Source organism: Schistocerca gregaria, chromosome 2, assembly GCF_023897955.1.
Source record: "Schistocerca gregaria isolate iqSchGreg1 chromosome 2, iqSchGreg1.2, whole genome shotgun sequence".
Taxonomy (NCBI): Eukaryota; Metazoa; Arthropoda; class Insecta; order Orthoptera; family Acrididae; genus Schistocerca; species Schistocerca gregaria.
The window spans coordinates 114,916,176-114,944,019 of NC_064921.1; the positions used below are offsets into that span (position 1 = coordinate 114,916,176).

Consider the following 27,844-nt stretch of genomic DNA (forward strand, 5'->3'; position numbering starts at 1 on the left):
ACACCTGCTAGGAAAAGCCCAAATGAATTTGCTTCTTTGAAAATCATATAGCTACTACTGTAAGAAAACAGTATTCTCAGAGGCTTGAACGGGCCAAAGTAAGGAATCATACAGTCATTCATTTTGGTACAGTTCGGTGTACAACAGTAGTGTTTCTGTAGTACGCCGTATGATTCATATTCGCGGTCGTTCATGCATGGCATGTGATCGAGACTTTTTGTAATACAAAAAATCAAGATATGTCATATACCCCGTGACAGTGGTATGACGTATTGCGTACTAGTCCGATAATGTATGTGTCCCAAGTGTGTACTCAAGGTATGTATTTCGATTTTGCTAATAATTTTAATTAATTTTCCAAAAAAATTATTATAGTGAATGGGAATAAATGAGCTGTGGCTTTACATAAAATGTTTGACTTCTGTGTTAACAGCAAAATGTGTAACAGCGGCTCCCCATTGCAGTGGCCTAGTTACGTACGATTTCTCACTTCTGAAACCTGGTAGACATCCTTCTACGTCAGGTGTGCCCCCCGCCAACATTGACCTAGTACCAATAAAAACTTCCAAGGCCCATAATGTTGCTAAAACGCTCGAATTCATGCCTTTAGAACACTAGGATTATTTCAAGATCACTGCTGGGCGATTTTCCAACAGGGGGCACCAACCAACACCGCAAGATTCAGAAAGTGAAGCGTGGGATACTGACTTATTCCAGATTTGCTTGTAATATCGTTTTTAAAACTACTATAATGAATCTGATTTTGCTCAGTTGTATAAGGCGATTAAATATTTGGGTGCTGGTAATTTTCATACTGTGACTCTTTCACAATATGCCTTCCTATTCAGTGCAAAAGGGGGAGTTGTTTTTAAACTCGTTTTACAGACTGTAAAACTTCCTCAGATTCAAAGATTTCTTCTTATGATGTAACAATTTACAGCACCCAGAACATATAAAAAATTTAAGCCTACTTTAATATTATCTGCGACTTCGACTCAATGTTCTCGGACTGTACTGTTAAGTTCGCATTAAGAAATACGAATTATTTTCCACAGAATGATGAAAGTCGACAGATGTGCTACGCATTGGTATGAGATCCAAACATTCCCAAGGTTGCGTGATATACGGGAACAGCGTTCGATGACGACGTGGCATTCGTCCCACCACGTTAGACATTCATTGTACTCTTGCAGCACCAGAACCGTGCTGTAAACATTTGGTGCAGCCTCAGTAATGGGAGCGTGATGAAGTCTCACTGCGTCTGCAGGCGGCGACAAATGGTGCTTGCAGAGGCAGTCATGCGCCACGCCACAGCCACGCTGAAACCCTGATCTGACAGTTCTGTCTATAATCATCATGCACACCGGGTGCCTGGCCATGCGCCCGTTAGTGGGAATGGGACCGTTGGTTTCACCTACACACCAGCCACCTGTACCTCGTAGATAATGTAATACAATATCTAGTATAATAAGGGTTATTCTTTTTACTAGCAAGCTCGTTTCATCTCAATTTTGTTCCGAACACAGGTTAGCAACTCTTCTCGCAGCAGGACTTAATACGAAAGTAGCTGAAGTAGTTCTTTACAGGCAGTTCAGTTTATTCCACTGAAGGAGTTATACTTAGAAACCAGCCTACTTTGATCGTTAGTAAGATACCCAGTTTGATGGGGCGCACCGCGACGTCGTATTCTGTGCCACCCTCTCCGTCTCTTTGTCGCTCTTCACCCAAGTCCTCCGCAATTATTCATCTCTCTGTATTTCCCTATAGTTTTGTTCCTCTACAGTCCCCTCTATCATGAGAGCCATTTCCGGACATATTAGTTTATTTAGTACAAAAGTGTCGCATACTTATTCGTGTTATTAGACTAAATATTGTATTATGTTACGCGAAATGACCTTTACATGGCCAATAATTGTCTTATTCAACCCTTGGGTGCCAAACAGGAGTCTTTTGGACACAGGAATCTTCGATTTTATGGATAAACTGTATTTCAGATGTTTACGTTCTTTATAATCCTTGGGAATGCAGTTCACGTCCATTAGGAATAATATTATTTGGTGCAATTCATATTAATTACTTTTCTTGATTAAATTTTTATTCCTACATGTGTGATGAATGACAGAGATCTTTTAAACTGTCTATGAAAAATCAGCCTGTCTGATAGTTTATTTATATTTGACCAAATGGCACATTATGTTGACAAGATTGCTGACAACAGTTAAGAGTACGGCACACTTATGCTGGAAATGGAAATGAGCGTTTGGCGTCATTGGCCGTGAGGTCCCTAGTGGGGCAGGTCTGACCACCTTGGCGCAGGTCGTATTATATTCGACGCCACATTGGGCGTCCTGCGTTCTGGATGGGGATGAAATGATGATGAAGACAGCACAACACCCGGTCCCTGAGCGGAGAAAATCTCCGATCCAGCCGGGAATCGAACCCGGGCCAGTAGGACGGCCATCTGTAACGCTGACCACTCAGATATCTTTTTTTGGTGTTGCATTTTGGTCGTTGTTAATCGTTGTGTTTTGTTGTTCCGGACCTCACATAACATGCGGTGAAGTTCGTTTGTTGATCCTTCCACTCAGTTTCTTATTACAGAAGCCTAGCAACTCCCTGACCGAACATGCTGAGCTGCCGTGCCGGCGTTATCGCAGCGAACACACCCACACTTATACGTGAGCAGTTAGGAGTACTGCAAAAGCTACAACTGAGTATTCTCATGGAAGTTAAATTTATTTCTTTATGTTAGAATTGTCTCAGATCAACATATGTTTCGTTTGACGATTACAATCATATGAAAACCGTGTCTTCCAGCATTCCAAGTGAACACAGCTTGTAGAAATGTCGATTGATTCATTGGTAACGATGGAATTGTGTGAAGCAAAAAACACCGCCACCAAGCAGCAGACTTCGAGTACAAGATACCATGAACATTTCCCCTGAAGCAGTAACACGTTGCGCAGCTGCTGCTCTGAGAACCCATGTCACTACTTCAGCTCGCAAAGAATGTAACAGGGAGCCGTGCATTGCCCTAGTTTAGAAGGTAAGTGCATTGATAGTATCAAGAAAAAACGGGCATAATATTACATTTGATGAAACGAGCTCATTTTTTGGTCTGTGATCAGAGAAAAAATACGAATATTGCTTCTACTACATTAAAGACACTAACATAGCCATTGGGAGGAACATCAACAAACATTACAAAAGTTTCTCTTATTTGTTCTGTTATTTGAAGAAGTAATGCAGGTAAATCTTACAGGATTTGGAAACGAAACAATGTGGGTGCTAAGGAATTTGGCTATAAATGAAGGCTTCCAAGTCCAGACCAGTTTTTTCTGCATTAAAATACTTAGAAGGTAATCTTAGAACTGTAGTTTATGAACTCAAAACGTACAAATGTGTCATACTGCTCAGATCACTGGACTGTATTACCACCAACCAGAGATTTCAGAAACAGGAAAATCACCAAAAATAAGATATTCTGCGAGCTCACATAGATTAGACAGAAAAAAGTAATCAACCATGCAACAAATTGAGGCAGATATTTTTCAGGAGAAGAATTTCTGGTGTATGTTCAATAAAATTGTAAGTTTGTTGTTTAATCTCAGAAAAACTTTAACACAATATTTGACAGTGTATTTTGTTACTAAAATGAAAGTTACAATATCATAAATACTTTATAATTGAATCTGTTACCAAAACCATTAAATCTGGTAACATTGAATTAATAATGACTTTTTTATTTTGTCTTATGGACCCCACTAATGCATTTTTTTGCGGTTAGAGGCACTCATGCATCCAAGGGTGAAATCCTACAAACGTTAATATTCTGTAAACTAATATGTACCAGCACATCACTGATTATAGTTGAAAGTGATCCTTGGAGCCTCTAATTAACTATCAACCTGGAATATATATTTGGACAATTCGTTCATTTATTATTACGTTTTTGCTGTTGTAAATATAGATTTTAATAACTGAAATGCGAATAGTTTTTCGAAAAAATCCCAAATTACACAGAAAATGTATGATTTTGTTGGTGCTCATATTCACTGATAGAAATTAAAAAACCAAATAGATGTATAATTATTGTTATTAGGCATTCCGTATTCTTATAACCTAAAGGATTTAATCCCTAAAAATGTACCAGATATTGACTTCAGTGATCAGAATACATTTTGTAAGGCAGTTGTGAAACACTACAGATACTCTAACACTGACTTTTAATACTTCAACCTACAGCCTGCCCAGTTAGCTGTGTTAGTTAGTATGCAGTGAGCTATCAGTTGTCATAGACTATTAGTTTGGAGACTTCCATGGCAATGGATGTGCATGTGATGGTGCTTGTTCTTAGTTGCTGTGATGTCAGTGTCAGTGATGTCCAAGGTAAATACTGACACCACGACTGGAAGGTAATAAGGCAGTATCCACTGTCTTGAAAGGATTTCAGTTTGCTTGAGTGCACTTTGGTGTCATTTACATCACATAAATTTATACTAAACTTGTACACTTTTCAGCAACAAAAAACTACATTATTCACTCTGATGACAAACATTTTCGTAGACAGACAGATGCAATGGGTGTTGCTTGAAGGAGTGAATATGAGACAGAATGATTACATAGCTAACTTTCCTTCATTTTCCTGAGAGGATATCAAAGTGTCCTTGCCCAGTGGTGGGATAATAAAGCAAAAGATAAAAGTTTTTATTCAGAAAAATTTATTTTTTCAACCGTTTTTACAATCCATTACTATGGATACTGGTGGCGTGTGTGGGTCAAGTTGTTGGGTTTGGCTCCAGAATTCAGTGGCCATACTTTCCGTAGCCCCCAAGTCCTCCAAAGCCACCGGCAGCTCCTCCATATCCTGCAGCAAGGCCACTGCTGTAACCTCCTCCAAGACCACCGCCAAGTCCTCCTCCGATTCCACCGTGGCCACCACTGACGACGTAGGGCACTGGACGCTTAACGACGTAGGGCTGAGGCACTGGGACAGACACTGGGGTGGGGACCTTGACGGGGACGGGCACAGGGTTGTCCACAGGGACAGGGTACGGCTGAGGCACCTGCACAGGGACAGGCCGGTCCACAGTTACCGTGAATGGGACCTTCACAGGCACTCGAACGATCCTCTCCACAGGGACTGGGACCCGGACAGGGATTCTGTTGACAGTGATCTGTGGCTCTCCCCCTCCGATGCCGGCCCCGATGCCGCCTACAATGCCGCCTCCGAGTCCACCAGCGTATCCACCTCCGTAGCCACCTCCGTAGCCGCCACCATAGCCGCCTCCATAGCCGCCACTGAAGCCACCTCCCAGACCATATCCGCCACTATAGCCACCCAGCGAACCGGAGAGTCCTCGCTTCTCTTTCACTGGCTGCTCCTCCTCGGCTAGGACGGACAGGGCCACACCACACAGATACACGCACACCTGTTGACAGTCAAACATTTATAGCGAAAATATTATGATAGTTAATAGATTGGTGAACACAAATTTCTTATGTTGTGTACTTACACACTAGAGAAGTGTTTTCATTTATCTGTAGAAAATACTTTCACTATTATACGTTAACTGTTTTGTGTGCAGCATTTTTTTTCTGTTGCAGAAAATCAACTTTACTCAAAGAGCTATAGTGAATGAAGTTAAATTTTCATGAAACTATGAAAATTAGACATATAATGGGCCCCAGTAAATGTGTATTGCAATGCAGACCATAGAGCTACACAATACACTAGTGGTTAACCACGCATCGCATTTTCTTCTTAATAATTATTTTTCAGCAAACCTACCCTGCAGACTGTTTCTGACCACAATCATCATAAAAAAAAATTGTTCGTCATGTGATGCGAGGAATAGTGATAGATGTTTCTAAACGATTTACTGGAAATGAAATGTTGCTAAACATGATGGATATGCACTTGATTGGTTTCACAATCTACCGACATCTAAGAAATTCTTTCGAGAACTACAGGTCGTACAAGCCGTTTATTTGATATCCATTCCCATCTGCGGTTGACCTGAAAGAGTGTGGTCCATTGCAGCAAATATTTACTGTGGTACTTACGAGGATCCTCATTGCTGCTTGTGTGTTCAGCTGAGAGCAAGCAATGACTGATGCTCTTCCCAGGCGGTGGTGGGCTTTTATACCTTTAGCAGTACAACATCCGGCTGCCCCACATTCACTACGGCGCAGTTACGGCACCCGCTTTCACAGAAACTGCACAGCGGCGTAACCTCCCCCTCTGATACGGGAGCTGTGCAGTGTGATGGAACGTAGTAAGTCGTTAATAGACGAGTGGAGAAATACTTGGTAAACATTAGTGCAGTATTTTACTACAGAATGTTTGGAAAAAGCAATGGGACATGACTATTAGTAATACTCCCTGATTCGTTGAACAGATCCACACTTTAGACGACAAATATCGGAGAATGATGAACAGGGGGTCTGCAGAAGGTTCAGGACTTATTGCGCTAAGAAACTATAGATCTGCTGCTGCTTGCCTGAAATTTTATAATTTACAATCGTATGACGCACGAAAGGCATTTAACTGTGTGGCAGATCTTATAAAAGTAATTTGGCCCACGAGGTAGAGAAAGGAATCGGGAATAGAACTTTAAATGGGATTAATGTCGTATATAATAATAATAATATATTCCTTTTTTCTTTTTATTGTTCTGGAAGACTCCTGTAACTACATTTGTGTATGCAAAATTTGATTATCAAATAATATCTTCAATCTTTTAGAACTCCAAAGCATCTCAGATTAATTTAACTAGTCTTAAGGAATTACAGCGAATTCAAATTAATTCAGCAGTTTGATACAGAGCCATTTACAAACCATTATTTTCGTGTTTCTCTGACGGCGGAAAATATAGATACAACGTGTTCTACATCTACATCCGTACTCCGCAAGCCACCTGACGGTGTGTGGCGAAGGGTACCCTGAGTGCCTCTATCGGTTCTCCCTTCTATTCCAGTCTCGTATTGTACGTGGAAAGAAGGATTGTCGGTATGCTTCTGTGTGGGCTCTAATCTCTCTGATTTTATCCTCATGGTCTCTTCGCGAGATATACGTAGGAGGGAGCAATATACTGCTTGACTCTTCGGTGAAGGTATGTTCTCGAAACTTCACCAAAAGCCCGTACCGAGCTACTGAGCGTCTCTCCTGCAGAGTCTTCCACTGGAGTTTATCTATCATCTCCGTAACGCTTTCGCAATTACTAAATGATCCTGTAAAGAAGCGCGCTGCTCTCCGTTGGATCTTCTCTATCTCTTCTATCAACCCTACCTGGTGCAGATCCCACACTGCTGAGCAGTATTCAAGCATTGGGCGAACAAGCGTACTGTAACATACTTCCTTTGTTGTCGGATTGCATTTCCTTAGGATTCTTCCAATGAATCTCAGTCTGGCATCTGCTTTACCGACGATCAACTTTATATGATCATTCCATTTTAAATCACTCCTAATAAGTACTCCCAGATAATTTATGGAATTAACTGCTTCCAGTTGCTGACCTGCTATTTTGTAGCTAAATGATAAGGGACCTATCTTTCTATGTATTCGCATCACATTACACTTCGCTACATTGAGATTCAATTGCCATTCCGTGCACCATGCGTCAATTCGCTGCAGATCCTCCTGCATTTCAGTACAATTTTCCATTGTTGCAACCTCTCGATACACCACAGCATCATCTGCAAAAAGCCTCAGTGAACTTCCGATGTCATCCTCCATTGACGTGAAAACATAAGAATGTAGGCAGAGAGGCACATTTGAACTTCATCTGTCACTTTACGTATTATTAGATGAAGGTTACTCATTTAATTATTACTTAAAAATAACTTACAACAGAATTTCTACAACAGATGTAAAGTTACAGGAGAAAATTACTGTCTCTTCACGGAGGAACTACCTGTTTCAGCTCAAAGCTATACTAATAGAAGAATAAAATTACAGTCGTAATCAAAGTCAGATTTCAAATGACCTACGACTTTTATAAACCTAGAATACGAGCAATGCAGTTTATGTAGGATTCAGAGTGAGAAAAGAGTTTCATTAAGGTTCACGGAAATGAGAACATTCAGAAAATCTAAATGAATTCAAGTGAAAGAAATTGTAAGTAGAATCAGAGCAGGATGTTAAAAATTAAACACAGTGATGGAGCACAAATTATGCTTTATAATTTATGTAACACAAAGGGCCATGTTCATTTAATAATCACAAAATGATGCCATCAAAACTGAGAGAGAATTCCGAGGTCAGTTTTAATTTTATCACTATTACAGGAAATGTGATTCACGAGTCTGCACATTACAACGTTGTCGGCATGAATCCTGTTGTCTATTGTGGTTTCTTTTTCTTCGGGAATCAAGTATGATTAGTCCGTGTTCTTTTTAGGAGTATAAGTTCTGCAGTATTGTTTCTCCCTCACTAACTCCATGAACTCTTTCCTGATGATCGGTCTGAAAGTTTTATAACATTCAAAAGGGGTATCTTCAGCTCTGAGGCTCCTGTGTTTGTGCATGATTTATTATTATGGCTTCTAATTCTTCTTCGGATATAGGATCTGATAAAGTAGTAATACTTTCGTGTGATAGATATACGTCAATTCTTGTATAATCAGATGGCTTTGCTGTACAGAGCCCTTAGAAATTTCTTTTATCCCCTCCTAGCTAAAATATTTGTACCCGGCTGCAGAGAGGAAATTACCTACATATCTCTATTTACACTTGTTTTTTGTTCTCTTGTAAGGTGGTAGATGCTACTCTTCTCATCTAGTAGGTGTTCATAATTATTGCATGTGACAATTCTCAGTTCTATCGTGTGCTGTTCCAGCGTTAGAAGAGAGTAATATTCGATATTGCCCCTCCAAGCATATATTGGTCTGAATACTACTTATTTTATTCTGATTCTGGGTATCAAGTTTCATGACATTTCTCCACGAATGAACCGCATCGTCAGAGACATCTTACCGGATGACCCACGACTGGTAATGAGTAATGAGCAATGAGCTGTTCTATTATTGAGCATGTTACTGATCAGTTTCCAGTATACTATACCATTTATTTTTCGACATTCTGTTGTAATAATTACAGCGTGGTTTTTCACCTTAACAACAAACGAGCTAACACTGAGTTCAATGTGCAATTTCTGTGTTTGAGTGTATTGCTGTTTAGTGCTACATTTCATGACTATGAACTGTTCCATTCAAAAACTGCAGCCTTGTGCTGCATACAGTTTGAAATGCAGTTTGCTTATGAAGAGTAGTCATTACTCCAGCAGAGTCATAGAACCGGATAGCAGAGCCACGGAATCGGATGAGTAACATAGTTTGCCACGAAGAGATAGTTTGAGATACGTCTGTCAGGTCACTTTTTATTAGACTTTGCTGGGTGGTACAGTCTACCGCCATTAACAAAATGATCCATGAACGCTACAGTCTTTTGCAGCATACTTACGTACTCCTGATTCTGAAATACAGTTTACTTATGAAGAATAGTCTACTCCAGTGGCCCACACAGCTGTAAGGAAAACATTATAAGTTTTCCCATACAAAGTGACAGTCGTGCAAGAACTGATCATGCAAATACTGATCATGACAAGAGACTGCATTATTGTCAACTGTTCAAAAATTTCGTTCAACAAAATGGAAGGCATTTTCTTAATGAAAAGTTTTTCACTGATGAGGCGTGATTTAATTTATCGGGGTGAATGAACTCGCAAAATTCTCGTATGTGGAGTACTGCAAATCCATTCATGAGGAACCACATCATTATGTGAAAATAGGAGTTTGGATTGCAGTTTCTAGACGTCGGATTGTGGGTCCCAAATTTTTCAACGAGACGATAAATGCACAACGAACCTGCAGTGATATTCTGTACCCATTCATAGGAGAACTTGTGTTAAGTGAAATACGAGTAATGAACGTTTATTTTCAACAAGATGGTGCAATCGCGCATACAGCTCGCGTTTCAATGTCACTGCTGCTGATGTAATTTCACAGGGACTTTGGCCTCCACGATCGCCTGACGTAACACCTCTTGACTTTTTCTTCTGGAGTGCAGTGAAAGCAAGTGTCTATAAAAACAATTCAAAATACATCGATGAATTGAAAACTGCAATATCCACTTTGATTGCTTCTGTTACAGAATATATGTTACAACTTGTGTTTGGAAACATGATTAGACGAATTGAACTGTGTATTCAACAACAGGGGGACACTTTCAACATCTAATGTGAAAATTTGTAAGTAAAATTCAATATTCAATAAATTAATAACTTGTATTTCACTGAGCGTCGTTTCGGTATATTTACTACGGCATACGGCACGCGCGGCTAACAATCATACGGCACTGACAAGAGACTTTTTGAACACCCCATACTTGAAAGGAGCTAATCCTTGACCAGTTAAGCCTTATAGCAAGAACGTTTTTGTTGCACTGTGCTAATTGTTAAACATTAAAACCATAGGACGCCGTCAGTCACTCGCTGACTTTCGGATAGATAGCAATACTGTATGGCTCTGACTATTTATTGGCAGCAGCCGTAACCTACCACACAGCTGTATGATGTGGGTTGTACTTGTGTGGACCACGTCTTTGACTGTCTCTGAGGAACTTACTTTAGAATCCGCAAATGTGTATCTGTAATGTAGTGTAAACTATGTGGAATAGCCAAAACACAAACACATATTCTACGAGCACCAAGTCTGAATTGTCATGTACGCTAAGAAGCAAATATTGAAATCGAAAAAACAAATGACTAAAGTTACGGTAAACGACTTTAAATTAGGCAAACGCTGCAGAACAGTTTTAGCTGCTAATATGATCTATGGAGATGACTTAAAAACAAATTGTGTGAGTTCAATATAACTGAACTAGTTAGGGGAATGGTAGCCGTTTTTATATCCAAAGAGCCGAAACGTTTCCATTGATCGACGGTCGAATCCCGGTGGTTCCGTGCCCACTGCTTTCAACATGTGAACACATAGGGGTGGTCTGCTGCGGAGCTCCACGTTCAGCATTGTACGGTGAACAGTGTCCGCTGGAACACTTGTGAATGCAACATCATTGTGCTCTTTCGGCAGAGATGCTACAGATCACCATCTATCTTACTTTACAGAGCAGATAAGCCTCCGAATCCCATGTTCTGTGAAGAGTCGTGGACGTCCATCCATTTAGCTCTTAGTGATAGGTTCACTGTCGTTCTACCTCTTTCTGTAGATGCATAATCTACTGTAAACTGCCATTACTCCTCATCTGTATATTTCTCTTTTTTCTGATTGTACGTGTGATGTCATCCCTCTCGTATGCATCTAGTGCTATAGTTTATCCAGCAAATTTCGGTTAATCCCACTATACACATACAGAAATCCTGTATTCCCACTTTGTATTCGGATTTTTTTATACATTTTCTACTTTTCAGGGTTTTTCAATGTTTACCATGTTTTCCGATATTCTCTATATTTTTTCCTGTTCTTTATGTAAATGTACAGGAATATTTGTGCTCTTATTTCTTACCCTACTAAGTTTCCTTAGCAACCAAAGGTGATTCGAATCCCCCGCCGGAGCAGAAAGAATTTGCAAAAGTGTCTACAATATCAGTTACACGTATTCCTTTTCCAAATACCAACCGATAAAGAAACCCTCATCAACATAAACTACTAAGTGTCAAAGTAGACCGATGGGCCAATGTACACTAAAACACACAAATGGATTCATGAGGAAGTGCTGATTTTAGATACTTAAATATCGCCTTTTTGTCTACGGACTTGAACAAAATATCACTACGCACTAAATACATGGGGTGTCTGCAGATGGGAATAATAATAATCCAGGAACTTAGTTTGTCATTTTGTAAAGGCGCAAAGCCAGTTACTTTATTTTAGTGTGTGCACGTGTCGATTTTTCCTGAGTGCCACCAGACCCCATTTCGCTCATCCTGTAACAACACATCTCAGAACCTACCTACCTTTTTTGCTGATGTATTGGGCTAACTGTTTTGTTCAACATCCGATCGTTGAACTTCTGTAATTATTGTATGATTAATTCGATACTGTAATGAAGTGTAATCTCTGTAATATGCACAATATGACCAAGTGATATGTTTTGTCTTTCTCACATAATCTGTTTGGTTGTCTTTAAAACTGAATAATTTAGTCTGAATAATTTTATGTAGAATTATCAATATGTGCAAATGACATGTTTTATTTAAAATGAATGTTTGGTGTTGTGTAAAGAATGATCGTCACTAAGGGTTTATACTTAATGTATAATGTAAAACTTGGTGTGGTTCCCCTCCAGAACGGAACTTAGTAGTGCCCTCAAATTGTGGTTGGCATAGGCAGAAGAAGTAGACTAAGAATGAATCGAAGACGAGCTACTGAACAGCTAACAGCTTGGTTGGTTGTGGCTTGTGCTGGTGCAGAGATGGGCTTTTAGTGCCGTTTTAGTATGCATCAAAGCCAAAGCCTCGGATGAATGGAGTAATATGCTGCCAATACTCTGAAGTTACTATCTATGTTTGCCACCAAGAAATGACAGAGTCCAGCTTCTCCATCTGCACCTCCATCCAAAAACATGCACTCGCCACCACGTTACGTAGTCACTGCAACGGAACCAAGGAATTGTATAAGTGTACAGTGAAGGATCATTTCATGTGGATGATTTATTTGTTTTCAAATATAAGGTAAACAAAAAGAGTGTCAATGGAAATTTACCTTGATTTATCCTCTGCCACATATCCACTTAGGTTCCTTTCAATGCTAAAGTGCTTACCGAGCGTCCTTATTGAAACAATATTAAAGCCCAGTGTATTACTAATTAATGCCTCTTGAACATAGTAAAAAGAGAGTTAAAGTTAATGTGGCAAAAGAGTGTGATAAAGTAAATAATGTTTGTTAAAAGTAATTTCGCAATTGAAACTGCTTGTTAAATGTTTGTGGGTTTGCCAAAAAAGCTGAAGAGAAAACTAGAATTTAAAGTCGTGATGTAGTTCAAACAGCTATTAAAATAATTTGCGGTTACTTTAAAAATTAAAAGATATTAAAACTGAAGCTTGTAAATGTTTGCTTAGTTAACGATCATGGTGCTGCCTGTAGTAAATTGCAAAAGGTGAGTCAGTATCTCATAAATGTGTCAACTTTGTGTCTTATTACAATAAAGGTTGAGAACTGTAACTGTGGGAAGTTATATACTCATGCTTGCTAAATGCTTGTTCCTCTCATATATATTGAAAGTTCATATGAGTAGTGTGACAGGATCCACAGTCTGTACATTGTAATCATGATAGATAACAACAGAAAGACCACTTTATATTAAAATAGTAACTTCTATTATTCAGAGGACAGTGAGAAATAGTTTGCTAATGAATTTTTTCCCATGTCAGTTAGCAAAGTAATTGTTAAAAGAGACTAAAGCTATGCCCAGTATATAATTTTGCAGTGAACTTTATTCACACCTGATGTCAGATAGGAAAGTGTTTGAAAATCTATGCTTCATTGTATCTTCCTAAACTGTTCTTTAATAGTAGTTGTCGAAGACAGTGCCTATGCTACTGAATTGCGGGATATGTTTGAATCACCAAATACAGAAAGGGAAGTAGGATTTGAACACGAAAAGGTATCAGAAGCTAAACTTGAAAAGCATCCAGATATGACAGAATTTTTAAAAATGTTGCCTGCACAACTTGCAGCACAGAGGCCACAAATTTTTGCACACAATGACAATATCAATGCAAAAATTGCAGCACAGAGACAACTAATTGCAGCACAGGGTAGTGATATTAGTAAACAGGTCGAAAAAAGTTGATGTGAAAGTTGTCATGTAAGTAATGAAATTAAAAACCTTAAAAGCGAAATTACTGTCATCAGTGGCAATATTGCCAATGTACAAGGCCAGATTGATAATATCAGAGAAAGATTTGACACAGAAATAATTAAACTTCAAGGTCAAATAGAACCTTTAGTCAGTACTAATATAGACGAAAAAGTGTTCGGTGTTAAATAGGAAATACAAACGGAATGTAACATAGGGTTTGCACAGATTAAGCAATCTGTGACAGAAACAAATAGAGAACAAGCCAAGCAAATTGTTATTTGTGAAAGGAAGTGTGACCTTAACACTTCACAAATCCAAGGAAAAATGTATGATTTGGAAAGAAAAATACAAACAGGACCGACACATTTTACCGATAGAAAGCATTACAGTAAAATATTAGAGGGCAAGGAAAAATTCGACGCTGTGAAGAAGTGTAAAGGACGGCACTCCCTTGATTTTGTAAAGAATTGCCAAAGGATCTTTTTCTGAATATTTATCTGAACAGGAAAAAATTAATGTTGTAATCAGTGCATTAACGGGAGAAGCAAAAAGGTGGTTTTGAATCTGGATATTAACCCGATATCTTTTGATAGCTTTAAACAAAAATTTATTGGCGAATACTGGTCAGAAAGAAAACAAGGCCAGTTGTGTCGTGAGTTCCTAATGGGCAGTTTGAATGATAGTAGGTAAACCACGAAAGAGTTTTGCGAATCATGGTATTGAAAACTGGTACACCTAAAAGCTAGAAGCACTGAAGGCGAGATCGTTTGGGTTCTTTGGCAGAAACTGCCTGAGGATTGTAAACGATATGTTGGGAGTACCCATAGAAGTTTTTCTGCGTTCTTAGAAAGAGTAGAGGATGAAGATCACTGGCGAAGAAATCTTGAGCCGACCCCATAACAACAACAATTATTCGAGAGGAAGTCATGACCAAAATGAACTACCTGAGAATGATAGATTTCGTGTAAACGTAATCCAAAGAGTTCATGGGAGAGGAAGAGGAAACTTAACGGCGTGCGGCAGAGGATACACGGCGCGGAAATTTCAAAATAGAGACCAAGTGGAAAACTGAAAACCGCGTATGTTATGGGCCGGATTCACGCGGAAATCGGTTTCGGGTCATAAGAAAAGATGTTAAATAAAAAATTTGAGAGGGAGGAATCCAAAGTACGGGGCAAGAAGGTTAAGGACACGCCTATGGAAGACGTACGCGGAGTGATATCTAGTGGCGCACCTAGTGTGACCGCTTGTGCTCGGGGCAGCGCATGCCGGAGCACCGTACAATGCAATCGGCAGCACACAGAAAAGATCGAGGTCAGAACAAGATGGCTGTGGTAGAAAGAAACATAAAAGGCGGAATCGGACACTTCTGTTGGCTGGTTTCAGTAATAGATGCGTGTAAAATTGAATGTCATATGATAAGGATAACTCAATATCAGAATCGTGCGAAAAGGCATTATTAAAGAATAAAAGAGATCAAGATAGACGATTGGGAAAGGAGATTTTTGTACTGATAGTAATGTATACAAGAAAAAGGACATAGATGCAGGGGAGATTAGGATGAATGTAGAAGAAAAGAAAATAGATTACGCCACGAAAAATCGTGTGCACAATTAAAAAGAAAAGAAAATGAAGTAAAGGAGGACGTTAGTATACATGACTTTATGAGCAGTGCAAATGAAATTGTTGTTGATGAATACATGTTTTCTAATGTAGAAAAGTCAGGTAGGTATTTCACACGATTATCTGAAAATGATAGCAAGGAAGAAAATGAAATGAATGTTATCGATGTATATGACGATTATACTAACTATGAAGTTAAGGGTGAAACCGTTAAAAGTGATACAACAAAAGTGCCTGAGTGTCCAAACGATGTGCATTGTGTAAAAAATTATTCGAAAAACGAAGTGGCTGAAACATCAAATGATAAACTGCTCCACTGTCTGAACGTTGCATTCCTGCTCGAATCTGATGACGAAAATGAAATCAGTGATAGTTTAGATGTTGAAGGGTATATGGACACAGATAAGGATGAATATATTAACTTACCTATTGTTCAAAAGTCGCGTACTTAAGTGAATCTGATGGTGAGGAAGGGAGTAGTGATGACTCCAGTGAAGATGAATTCTCAGGAATAAACGAAAGTGACTATACTTTCACTGAAAGAGGGTATGACAAAATTAGTGACATTTTTCCAAAGCAAGATACAGGAAGTAGAACTGGGTCAAAACCAAAGGAATCATTAAGTAATGTAGCACAGGGGCATACTTTTGAGGGACCTCCGGATGATACAATACTGGGGCAAGCCTTAACCAATGTCTTGAATCGGTGTGAATTACTGAAACAAAAAGAACCACCTGATAAAATAATAGCAGAACAGGAGATGTCGTACCTTGCTAAAGACTTTGAAATTCCAAATCCTAAAAAGCCACATGATGAAGCAAAACAATGGCAAGATCTGAATAGCTTAGTGAAAGATGTAGAAAATAGGCCTAAAAAGCCACCAGACTTAAGTGACTGTTTAGTGAACCATAAAAGACTGCCTTGTTGATAAAGAGACAGGAGGCAGGATGTTGTTAATATAATACATGATCTCGTTATTGTATTTGAGTATTATGTGAAAGGGAATTATTGTTTTATTCATCTTGAGTCCTGGGGGCAAGTTGTTGTTTATTTATTGTAGTGTACTGTATGACTTTGCTTAGAAACTGTTTATTTTTATGTGAGTGATTTTTGATGCCAGTCTAATTATGAGGATAGGGGCATAGTGAGACAAACATGAAAATTTTATTAATAATGATGCTTTTAGTGACTTAATGAAAGTGCAAAGAACTCGAGATAATAATTAATTTATAATGTACTTAAAGATAAGAAAGTGTTGATGTTTGCACTATGTTGTATATTTAAAGGTACATGTCCTCAGATGTAGGTTGTTCACTCTCAGGGGACATGCACTCTTTGCATTGTCAGGAGTCTGATGAACACCAGGTACCCCAGTCTTTGCCAACACTACTTTTGTTTCCTTTTGTGTTGTCAACCTTACTCTTCTTCATTCAGAACTTTAACTATCGTCTTTCTTTCTTCTCTTTTGTATTAAATCATGTCTTCCTGAATGTAAATTTAACTTTGAAATGAAATAACCTTCAATCAGTGTGAATTTCGATCTTGAAGTAATTGGTCAGTATCGTTGTTCGAACACCGGAAGTAAGCTTTTGTTGTAAATTTAAATGATAAAAATTTCAATAATACTAAATTTTCCTTGCATAATATGACTAAAGGTGAATGTTTTTGGAAAGAGAAATGGATAAATAATATGGGTACACTATAAAATGATTAAGCATGTTATGAATCAAGTGGGTACAGCAATGAGAGAGGTGTAGTTGTTAATGTTCTGGAAATGAGTAATAATGGTCATGAGACCTATCTGTGTCAAGTTTAGAGGAAATGGGCCTGCCAAATGTATAAAACAATAAGGAACTGGTTTTCAAGAAAGCACTTGCAATAAGATTTAATGATTTGCTGAGTATGATATATGTAACGACCTAACAGTGTGTGAAAAAGCAATGACAAATGAATAGTAAAAATTTTAATTTAGACTTGATCCCAAATATGACATTTAATATATTCTTGACTGATGATGTGTATGCTACCTGATGTTGTCATTTGAAAAGAAATATTTTCTAATTTTTTTATTAACGGTGTATAATTTCCATTTCAAAGTTACACATTCTATGATTTATAATATTAATGCAATTTGTACCAAAGATGTGTCGAAATGGTGAAGAAGAAGGGAGATAGTTACAGTAAATTGTTCAAAAATATGTTTTTGGGCGACGAAATAAGACAAAATAGTAAAAATGTTGTGGTCCCGAAGCAGAGGACTGACTGAATTTATGAGCAGTAAGTGAAGGACTTGCTTAGGTAGAGCAACTATATGTAAGTAGTTAAATGTGTATTGCCCGCTGTAGCAGGCAGTAAAGGACGTGCCATTATCGGGCAAGAGAGTGTGAATGAACCCCTAGTGCTGAGGCAGGCAGTGAAGTAAGTTAGATTCTTGGACCAATGAGTCATCAAGTAATTATTCGTATTTAATTCAGTGAAAAGTTATTATAAAACGTGTATGGGCTCTTGTTCACATAGTTGTAGATGTTTCTGACTAGGTTTTCTGAAGTAACTTAAATTTTTGGACTGTCTTGTTTTAAAACACAGCAGTGATAATTGAAGCTAAATTTTGAATAATGAAAATTATTTGTATTTTATTAAGTTAAAATCTTTCTGTGCTGTTGTATATGCATTTTTTAAGGATATACCTATTCTACTAATGTGCAGATTATTTTGTGTACTGTTTGTCCGTTGTTGGACTGTATGTGTTTGAAATGAACATGTTTAAAGATGTATCATGATGAATTTTTATTTGTTTCGTAAATGATTTAAAGATGACTTGTTTTATGTAGCAATGGAAGTGTATGTAAATGTTTCCATTTGAAAATGTTTAGGAAGAGATGTGTGAAATTTCTTAGTGTACACTGTATGTCTGTAATATCTGTATTTTTCTCCGAACTGAAATTAGAGGGAAAATTTTTTTGCCAACACCACTTAGGTGTTACAGATGTTTCGCCAAAGTATCCCTAACGGGAAACCTCAACGAAAGATGGGTATGTGTAACACCACAGCTCAGAACCTACCTTCCTTTTTTGCTGCTGTATTTAGCTTTCTGTTCTGTTCAACATCCGATCGTTGAACTTCTGTAATTATTGTATGATTAATTAGATTATGTAATGAAGTGTATGTAATCTCTGTAATATCCACAATATGAGCAAATGATATGTTTTGTCTTTCTCACATAATGTCTTTGGTTGTCTTTAAAACCGAACAGTTTTGTCTGAATAATTTTATGTAGAATTATCAATATGTGCAAATGACATGTTTTATTTAAAATGAATGTTTGCTGTTGTGTAAAGGATGATCGTCACTAAGGGTTTATAGTTAATGTATAATGTAAAACTTGGTGTCGTTCCCCTCTGGAACGGAACTTCGTAGTACTCGCAGATTGTGGTTGGCATAGGTTGAAGAGGTAGATTAAGTGTCAGTTGGAGTCGAATTACTGAACCGCTAACAGCTCATGTAAAGGTAGTGATTTGTGCTAGTGCCAAGAGGGGCTTTTAGTGCTGCTTCAATATGCATGAAAGCCAAAGCCTCGGATGAATGGAGTAGAATTCTGGCAATACTCTGAAATTAGTATCTATGTTCGCCACCAAGAAATGACAGAGTCCAGCTTGTCTGTCTGCACCTCCATCCGACGACATGCACTCGCCACCACGTTGCGCAGTCACTGTAAGGGAACCAAGGTATTGTAGCATTGTACAGTGAAGGATCAGCTCATGTGGATGATTTATTTGTTTTCAAATATAAGGTAAACAAGAAGACTATGAACTAAAACTTACCTTGATTTATCCTCTATCGCATACCCACTTAGGGTCCTTTCAATACTAAAGTGCTTAAAGTAATAAATTAGTTCAAACAGGTATGAAAATAATTTGCGGTTACTTTTAAAAATTAAAAGTTATTAAAACTGAGGCTTATAAAGTTTTTCTGGGTTAACTATCATAGTGCTGCGTGCTGTAAATTGTAAAAAGTGAGTCAGTATCTCATAAGTATGTCAACTTTGTGTCTCATTGCAGTAAAGGTGGAGAACTGTAACTGTGGGAAGTTATATACTCATGCCTGCTAAATGCTTATTCCTCTTGTGTATTGAAAGTTCATATTAATAATGTGACAGGATCCACTGTTTGTACATTGTGCTCATGGTAGATAACAATTAACAGAAAGACCACTTTCTATTAAAACAGTAACTTCTGTTATTCAGAGGACAGTGAGAAATAGTTTGCAAATGAATTTTTTTTCCCATGTCAGTTAGCAAAGTAATTGTTAAAAGAGACTAAACCTATGCCCAGTATAAAATATTGCAGTGAACTTTATTCACATCTGATGTCAGATAGGAAAGTGTTTGAAAATCTAAGCTTAATTGTATATTCCTAAACTGCTCTTTAATAGTAGCATTATTGAAACCATTCAGTTTGACCAAGCCTTGAAGGCAAAAGTGTCGTCAAAATCTGTTGTACTTATGCAACTAGCTTTGTTTTCCTATAACTTCCTTCAATGTCAATATCTGATTGTGACAGAGTTCATTGGACTCTCATGTGATCAAGTATAGGTTGTGTCTGTCCATTAAAGTTGCTCATACCTATTTTCTTGAACAAGAATGTTACTCATTCTTATGCCTAATTAGGCTGGCGTCCGTTTTTTATTATCATTTGGACAGTGTGGATATGTAAATTATTGTTTGTTACTGTTTATATATTTACGTTATTTTGATGTTCACTTCCGATCAGCCACCTCCGTCTGGTACATCATGGTCAACATAACAAAATTCCTTTCAGAGGGTAACACTGCACTGTTGCTTTATACCATAGTTGGTTTAACAAGATAATTTCATTACACGAACAGCTTCTAGCTTTGACGTTTAGTATAACAGTAGCAGACAGAAGTGTTATAATCCCATCCTCTCACCCATCGGACCTAAGCCTGATGAATCGACGCCTCCATGCTACCTTAGTCCAAATGTGGGTGGATCCACATTTGAGCCTATCCCAAAACTACCCTGAACCCTATAATACCCAAATGAAATGGAATCTCGGACCGACAAAAATATCACAATTGGTGTATGTGTGTTTACGACAAGATAAATACAATTTCTTGAAATACTTACATCCTGCACATTCAGTGTGTTTGTATAGAAACTTCGGTAGCTGCAGTTGGTCAGTATTCCAAATATTGTTTCCATCCGTTACATTATTCTTCCAGAATGAGATTTTCACTCTGCAGCGGAGTGTGTGCTCATATGAAACTTTCTGGCAGATTAAAACTGTGTGCCTGACCGAGACTCGAACTCGAAACCTTTTACATTATTCTTGTTGCTTTACAGTATACGAGAAGATTTGACAGCCATAGTTTAACTGTACTCTGTGTTGCTAATAAAGTACAAATAGATGTTATCGTTGTCAGGTGGCCATCGAGTGATGTTTCGTAAGAATCAAAATACATAAAGCTACATTTAAGATAGCTAAAGTCAGCATTCTACCTTCACCCGAAGCCATGAGTGCATTTTGCAGTATATAAGGTTTGACTCTGAAAATACTATGTTTGTTGATGGAGGTTTTTTCTGGGATGACATTTTGAAAAAAAAAGAGGGACAGGTGGTCATGCAGACGCATATGTGGATACTTGCTGGCTAGGTGCGGCGACCCAAACCGCTGTTGGGTGCTAAAGAAACTTGGTAGAGTACACAATAAGAACACAAATATTTTTGTACATTTACGCATAGATTATGGAAAACCCAGGACATTATTGATAATGTAGAAAATATGAAAAGAAAACGGATAAAAATCGGGTATACATGATTTCATAAGTTATAAAAAGGGTATAGGCGAAATATGCAGTGCTAGATTATAAAACCACAAATAGTTTATGTCAGTTACAATGCTAAAACTAATAGTACGAGATTCAAATTAACTCATATGAAAAATAAGTCACCATACATCTAACTGGATGGATTCTAATGACCTCACGCAATTTGTCAACATTTATCTCCATGACTTATATTAGCAAATCGGCGTTTGCCCAGTTTTAAGTCATTTACCATAAGGTAACCATTTTCTTTATTTCATAGTACTTTGGATATGAGGGACATGGCATGTAAGCTGCGGTTTTGGATCTTATACATAGTTTACATTGCATTAGAGATACACATTCACAGATTCGAAAGTCAGTTCCTCTGAGATGACCATAGATATGATCCGCACAAACACCACTCATATCAGACTGCTATTTGGTAGGGTACAGCTTCCACCAATGAACCATCAGAGCCATCCAACTATTTTACCTGTTCTGTGAGACAGCGTCCTATGGTTTTAATGTCTAACAATTAGCATAGTGCAACAAATACACTGTTGCTACAAAACGAAACTGACTGAGGAATAGCTGCTTTTGAGTACAAAACAAGTTTGTTAGTATAGAAGTGCACCTTCCAAACAATGAGGATCACGAAAAAGATGTAAACCATGTTCGTTCTGCCAACAGTTCTAATTATTTGCCTGTAAACTATGTGAAAATCTGTTATGCATCCAGTTCCAACGATATTCTGCTGTGCTGGGTATTCATTGTAAGGAAATTCCATTTCAAAATCAGAATGGGTTGTATATGATGTAGTTTTTATTGAACATTTTGTTGGCTGTAGTAAGTAGCACCATACAGAAAACTCTAGTAAAAAAAAAGTCTGATAGAAGTAATGAATCCTAGCTCTTGGTTGGAAAGTACGTCACGAATCAGTTTCCATTGCACCAGTCGAGTACAGGCTATTATTAATAAATAGAATCAGTTACAAAATCGTGAGTGGGTGTACACGTGGCAAAAAACTGTAGTTTTTTAATGGAAAATTTGCTATGACGGGATCCAGAATGGCCTTAGTATGCTAAGAATAGGGGTCTCACAACTGCATATAACGCAGCTTGTAGGATATTTCACTGAAAGGGCGCTGACAGGCCTAGTGTAGACTCCAACACAGACGACATAGATATTCTACGTATGTGCCGTGTTAGTGTTGGGGACACATACTTCTTTCGGTCCAGGATCTTGTTAATGTGATGCAGCATGTATCTAAATTCTGCATTGAGACGAACAGTGCTTCAAGAAAACAATGTGTATCGAACAGGCTTTCATTTCTATTAGCGATTCCGTTCTGCAGTTTGTCTACTAGAGTGGTGATACCGACATCTGAAAGTTGAATTATGCAGAAGTACTTCTACTCTCTCTGACAATGGACAGCAGGAAAAGGTTATCAGCTATCGTTTTTATTGAATCTCTTTAAACTAGGAGGTAATATTAAAAACAGACAACATATGTATTATTCATAATTGTTGTATTTTAGTTGCGGTAACATATTTTGTCTTAATCCTGGACCTTATTAAAGTGACATAACATACATCTAAATTCTGTATTCAGTTACAAAATTGAAAATTGCTTTTTAAGGGCAATAGACTCAAAACGTCGTGTGGAGCACAGCCGAGGATACCTTGTACTACTATTAGATGTGTCCTCTCCTGTTACACTCATGAATAGAGTGAGGGAAAAATCGGCTGTCTAGAAGTACAGAAGATGCCCTAATTTCTCTTGTCTTTGTGATACGAACCCAAAATGTTCATTGGTAGCTGTTGAATCTCTCTGCTGTAAGCTACAAATGGCGTTTCTGTAAACACTCTCAATAGTATTGGGTGAAAAGAAAACTCGTCTTCCCTCCAGAGATTTCTATCCAAGTTCACGAGGCATCTCTGTAACACTCGCCCGCTTTCTGATGAGTCGGATAACAAATTTAACTGAAACTACTAATAAAATGACGTTAGGTGCTCGATTGTTCTGCCATATTTTCGATGTGTGTTTGGTGCTACTATCATCCATATGTCAGAGTCCTTTGTAATGTTACACTAATTTTGTAGATGCATTTCGAAAGAAAAAGCTGTCACTCTTGAGTACCGTTGAAGTGTTTGTACGGAAATTAATTTATTTGGTGACGCAGGAATGCAACAGGTTACGAGACATTATGAGAAAGTAAGCGCATTCAAAATAATTGGTAAATAAAGCCACGTAATTGGAGATGTGAAATTAATAAATATATGTAAACAAGAATTGTTTTAACTGATACATTTCTGATGGTTTGCGATAAAATATTATTCAGTAGTAATTTTCTGCTCTAGTCATGTCCCAACTCTGTCCTTTTCTTTGTTCCCTTTCGTGCTTTCCCTTAAGTCGGTCCCTACCGTATCTCTTTCCTTACATTTTGTGGTGTTCTCTACTGTTGTGAAGAGCATCTCCTTACGCGTCTATGATCATTTTCAGTGAAAACTTCTTATTATACTGGAAAGTGGAAACCCAACAAGAATTGGTGACAACATAAAAACCATAACTGTTTAGAAAGATTTTAAGAAAAAAAATCACCATTGCTGTTCTTTACACATTTTCAATTTATTTCAATTTAGGAAGAAAAAGGTATTGTTTCCAACATTCCCTCTGGTCTGTGGGTCCTTTAGTAATAGGTATGTGTCAAGCAGCTGCAGAGGAGGTTGCTGAAATTATGAATGATTAGTTCATAATAAATGATGAAGATCTGATACTATACAGTATATCGAACCTGACGAACAAAATCATTGTGAATAAGTATGCGGGTTTTGTCATTCTTTTTCTCTTGTTTTCTCTCTCTCTCTCTGTCTCTCTCTCTCTCTGTCTTTCTCTCTCCCTCTCTTTGCTCAACCACACTTTTACTATACGCAGCCTTATTTTATTTGTGACCGGTTCCGTCTTCAAGTACAAACATGAACGACAGTGCTTATCTTCCTAATGAAAATTTCTCTCGCACTTTGGTGTCCTTGGATGATAAGACGAACGGCGTCGATTTTACTGATGCTCATCCAAAGTGGAAGTTCCCAATCTCAGAAAAAGTCTTCAAATTTGGAGGAAAGAAATAATACAACGTGGCATTAAAAATGACAAAACTCCGAAATATGGAAAGCTTTCACGGCGCACAAGGATGTTATGAAGAATGACGACCAGAACATTACAAGAATGAGCAATGACATCGCGAAGAAGTAAAATAACGGTAGCAGCTTGTGCGTAACTATTGAGCTGTGGCCGTTTAAAAAATGGTACTGAAAAATCTGTTAGACGCTGCTCGAAAATCTTTGAGAGAGTTCCGGCCGACTTAAGCGAGATATTCTATGAAATTTTAAGAGGCATCTGCCTGCTTATGTTCACAGTGTGAGTCGAATCCGTGAGCCCCATCCCGCGGCTCTCACTTGTTAGCGGTATGCGTGTGCATCAGTCTTTCCCTCAAAGATAAGAATCATCTCCATATTTGCCGATAAGAGTTTCAATGGAGGCCATCCCCTCCACGTGCGTGTGAAATACGAGAGAGAAAAAGAGTTACATAAGAACGCCGGCGCGGTTAGCCGTGCGGTCTAACGCACTGCTTTCCGGGTGGGAAAGCGTGGCGGTCACCGACACGAACCCGCCAGGCCGATGAATGTCGAGATCCGGTGTACCGGCCAATCTGTGGATGGTTTTTAAGGCGGTTTTCCATCTGCCACGGCGAAAGCGGGCTGGTTCCCGGTCTTCCGCGTCAGTTACCCTATGTCGGCGACTGCTGCGCAAACACTGTCTCCACGTACGCGTACATCATAATTACCCTACCACTCAAATATTTGGGGTTACACTCGTCTGGAGTGAGACGTTCCTGGGGGGTCGACTGAGGGCCGCACCGCACAATAACCTTGGGTTCGACGTGGGGCGGCGTCGAGGGTTTTCAAAATCGTCATATAAGTTTATCTAAAATAGTTGCAAAATCTCACATACCTATAAAAGAAAAAATTAAAAGTATCGATGCAAATTTGGAATCCTAACACTAATAACGTAGCGAGTGGTTTTCATGGTAGACATGAAAGAGGGAAAAATGAAATGTATCGACAAAGTATCGAAGAAAATTTGTAATTCTAACACTAATAATGCAGCGAGTGGTTTTCATGGCAGACAGTATCGATGCAAGTTTGGAATTCTAACACTAATAATGTAGCGAGTGGTTTTCATGGCAGACAGGAAAGAGTGTAGTACGTACTAAGAGATATCATCAAAGTTGAAAAAGATAAGACCACATTCACCAGTTCCAGTAAAGAAGTAGCTGTGGTATTCCATCGACTTCTGGAAGCCTAAGCGTGAAGGTGGCTTAGAACTGACAAACAAATATTCACAATGACCCAAAAAAGCAAATGACGTAATGTAAGAATATGATTATGCAAATTCTTGATTCAGTCTTAACACGCAGTTGTTAAACACTGTAAATTCCTGTTGGACTTAGAAGTATATATGTCGATTTGAATTTGATAGTAATTGCCCAGTATTTCAGAAATTACGCAAAATTAAAGATAAATTACAAAGCATTACGTTTACTGTGCAGAGTACACAGAATCTAGACATAGACAATTCGAATAGATTTGATCTTGTTATTCCACCTCTAACACTACACGATCAATCATATAATTTTCAGATCCAAAAAAATACGAAAGAAAATAAAAGAACTTTCGACACAAGCGTGTCACTAGAAATAGTTCCTGAATTTAGCAATGAGCGATTACCTTCCAATCTACACTCCTGGAAATGGAAAAAAGAACACATTGACACCGGTGTGTCAGACCCACCATACTTGCTCCGGACACTGCGAGAGGGCTGTACAAGCAATGATCACACGCACGGCACAGCGGACACACCAGGAACCGCGGCGTTGGCCGTCGAATGGCGCTAGCTGCGCAGCATTTGTGCACCGCCGCCGTCAGTGTCAGCCAGTTTGCCGTGGCATACGGAGCTCCATCGCAGTCTTTAACACTGGTAGCATTCCACGACAGCGTGGACGTGAACCATATGTGCAGTTGACGGACTTTGAGCGAGGGCGTATAGTGGGCATGCGGGAGGCCGGGTGGACGTATCGCCGAATTGCTCAACACGTGGGGCGTGAGGTCTCCACAGTACATCGATGTTGTCGCCAGTGGTCGGCGGAAGGTGCAAGTGCCCGTCGACCTGGGACCGGACCGCAGCGACGCACGGATGCACGCCAAGACCGTAGGATCCTACGCAGTGCCGTAGGGGACCGCACCGCCACTTCCCAGCAAATTAGGGACACTGTTGCTCCTGGGGTATCGGCGAGGACCATTCGCAACCGTCTCCATGAAGCTGGGCAACGGTCCCGCACACCGTTAGGCTGTCTTCCGCTTCTGCCTTGGTGCCAATGATGATCGTATGCGTGTTTGGCGCCGTGCAGGTGAGCGCCACAATCAGGCCTGCATACGACCGAGGCACACAGGGCCAACACCGGGCATCATGGTGTGCGGAGCGATTTCCTACTCTGGCCTTACACCTCTGGTGATCGTCGAGGGGATACTGAATAGTGCAAGGTACATCCAAACCGTCATCGAACCCATCGTTCTACCATTCCTAGACCGGCAAGGGAAGTTGCTGTTCCAACAGGACAATGCACGTCCGCATGTATCCCGTGCCATCCAACGTGCTCTAGAAGGTTAAGTCAACTACCCTGGCCAGCAAGATCTCCGGATCTGTCCCCCATTGAGCATGTTTGGGACTGGATGAAGCGTCGTCTCACGCGGTCTGCACGTCCAGCATGAACGCTGGTCCAACTGAGGCGCCAGGTGGAAATGGCATGGCAAGCCGTTCCACAGGACTACATCCAGCATCTCTACGATCGTCTCCATGGGAGAATAGCAGCCTGCATTGCTGCTAAAGGTGGATATACACTGTACTAGTGCCGACATTGTGCATGCTCTGTTGCCTGTGTCTATGTGCCTGTGGTTCTGTCAGTGTGATCATGTGATGTATCTGACCCCAGGAATGTGTCAATAAAGTTTCCCCTTCCTGGGACAATGAATTCACGGTGTTCTTATTTTAAATTCCAGGAGTGTATTTTATATACTGATAGCTAAACCCACTCTGACAGAATCACTGAAAGAGGTAGTATAAACGTTTTAACAAAGCTAGCTTAGTATAGGTACCCTGATGTTTAAAAGGTGCTTCACTTTATATTTTACACTCTCAAGTTGACATCAGTAGATTATAGGAAAAATCAATCCATGACGTGACAGTTCTTCAATGTGGTACTCCATCTGTCACCAGTAGAGGATTTCTCGCTTTGTACAGCAGTATTTATCTCTGTCGACTGTTTACATTTCATTCATATAGAGCAGCACATCGCATCAAGCTGTGGATTCCCTCAACACATATATGTTTGACAACGAATTTTCTCTCTGCAGCGGAGTGTGCGCTGGTGTGAAACTTCCTGCCAGATTCAAGACTGGTTTGGAAGGTAGGAGAGAAGTAACTGGCGATAGTAAAGCTGTACTTTGGTATCTCTCCA

General features: G+C 39.1%; 1 protein-coding gene across 1 annotated transcript in view; it reads right to left on the bottom strand.

Annotated features, from left to right (window-relative positions):
* The window catches only part of LOC126336468 (cuticle protein 79-like), a 52,964-nt gene that overhangs the window by 16,859 nt on the left and 8,261 nt on the right, over positions 1-27,844 (bottom strand). The window contains exon 2 of the mRNA XM_050000207.1: positions 5,013-5,432. Coding sequence (XP_049856164.1) covers positions 5,013-5,432 — 420 coding nt within the window. The remainder of the gene's footprint in view (positions 1-5,012; positions 5,433-27,844) is intronic.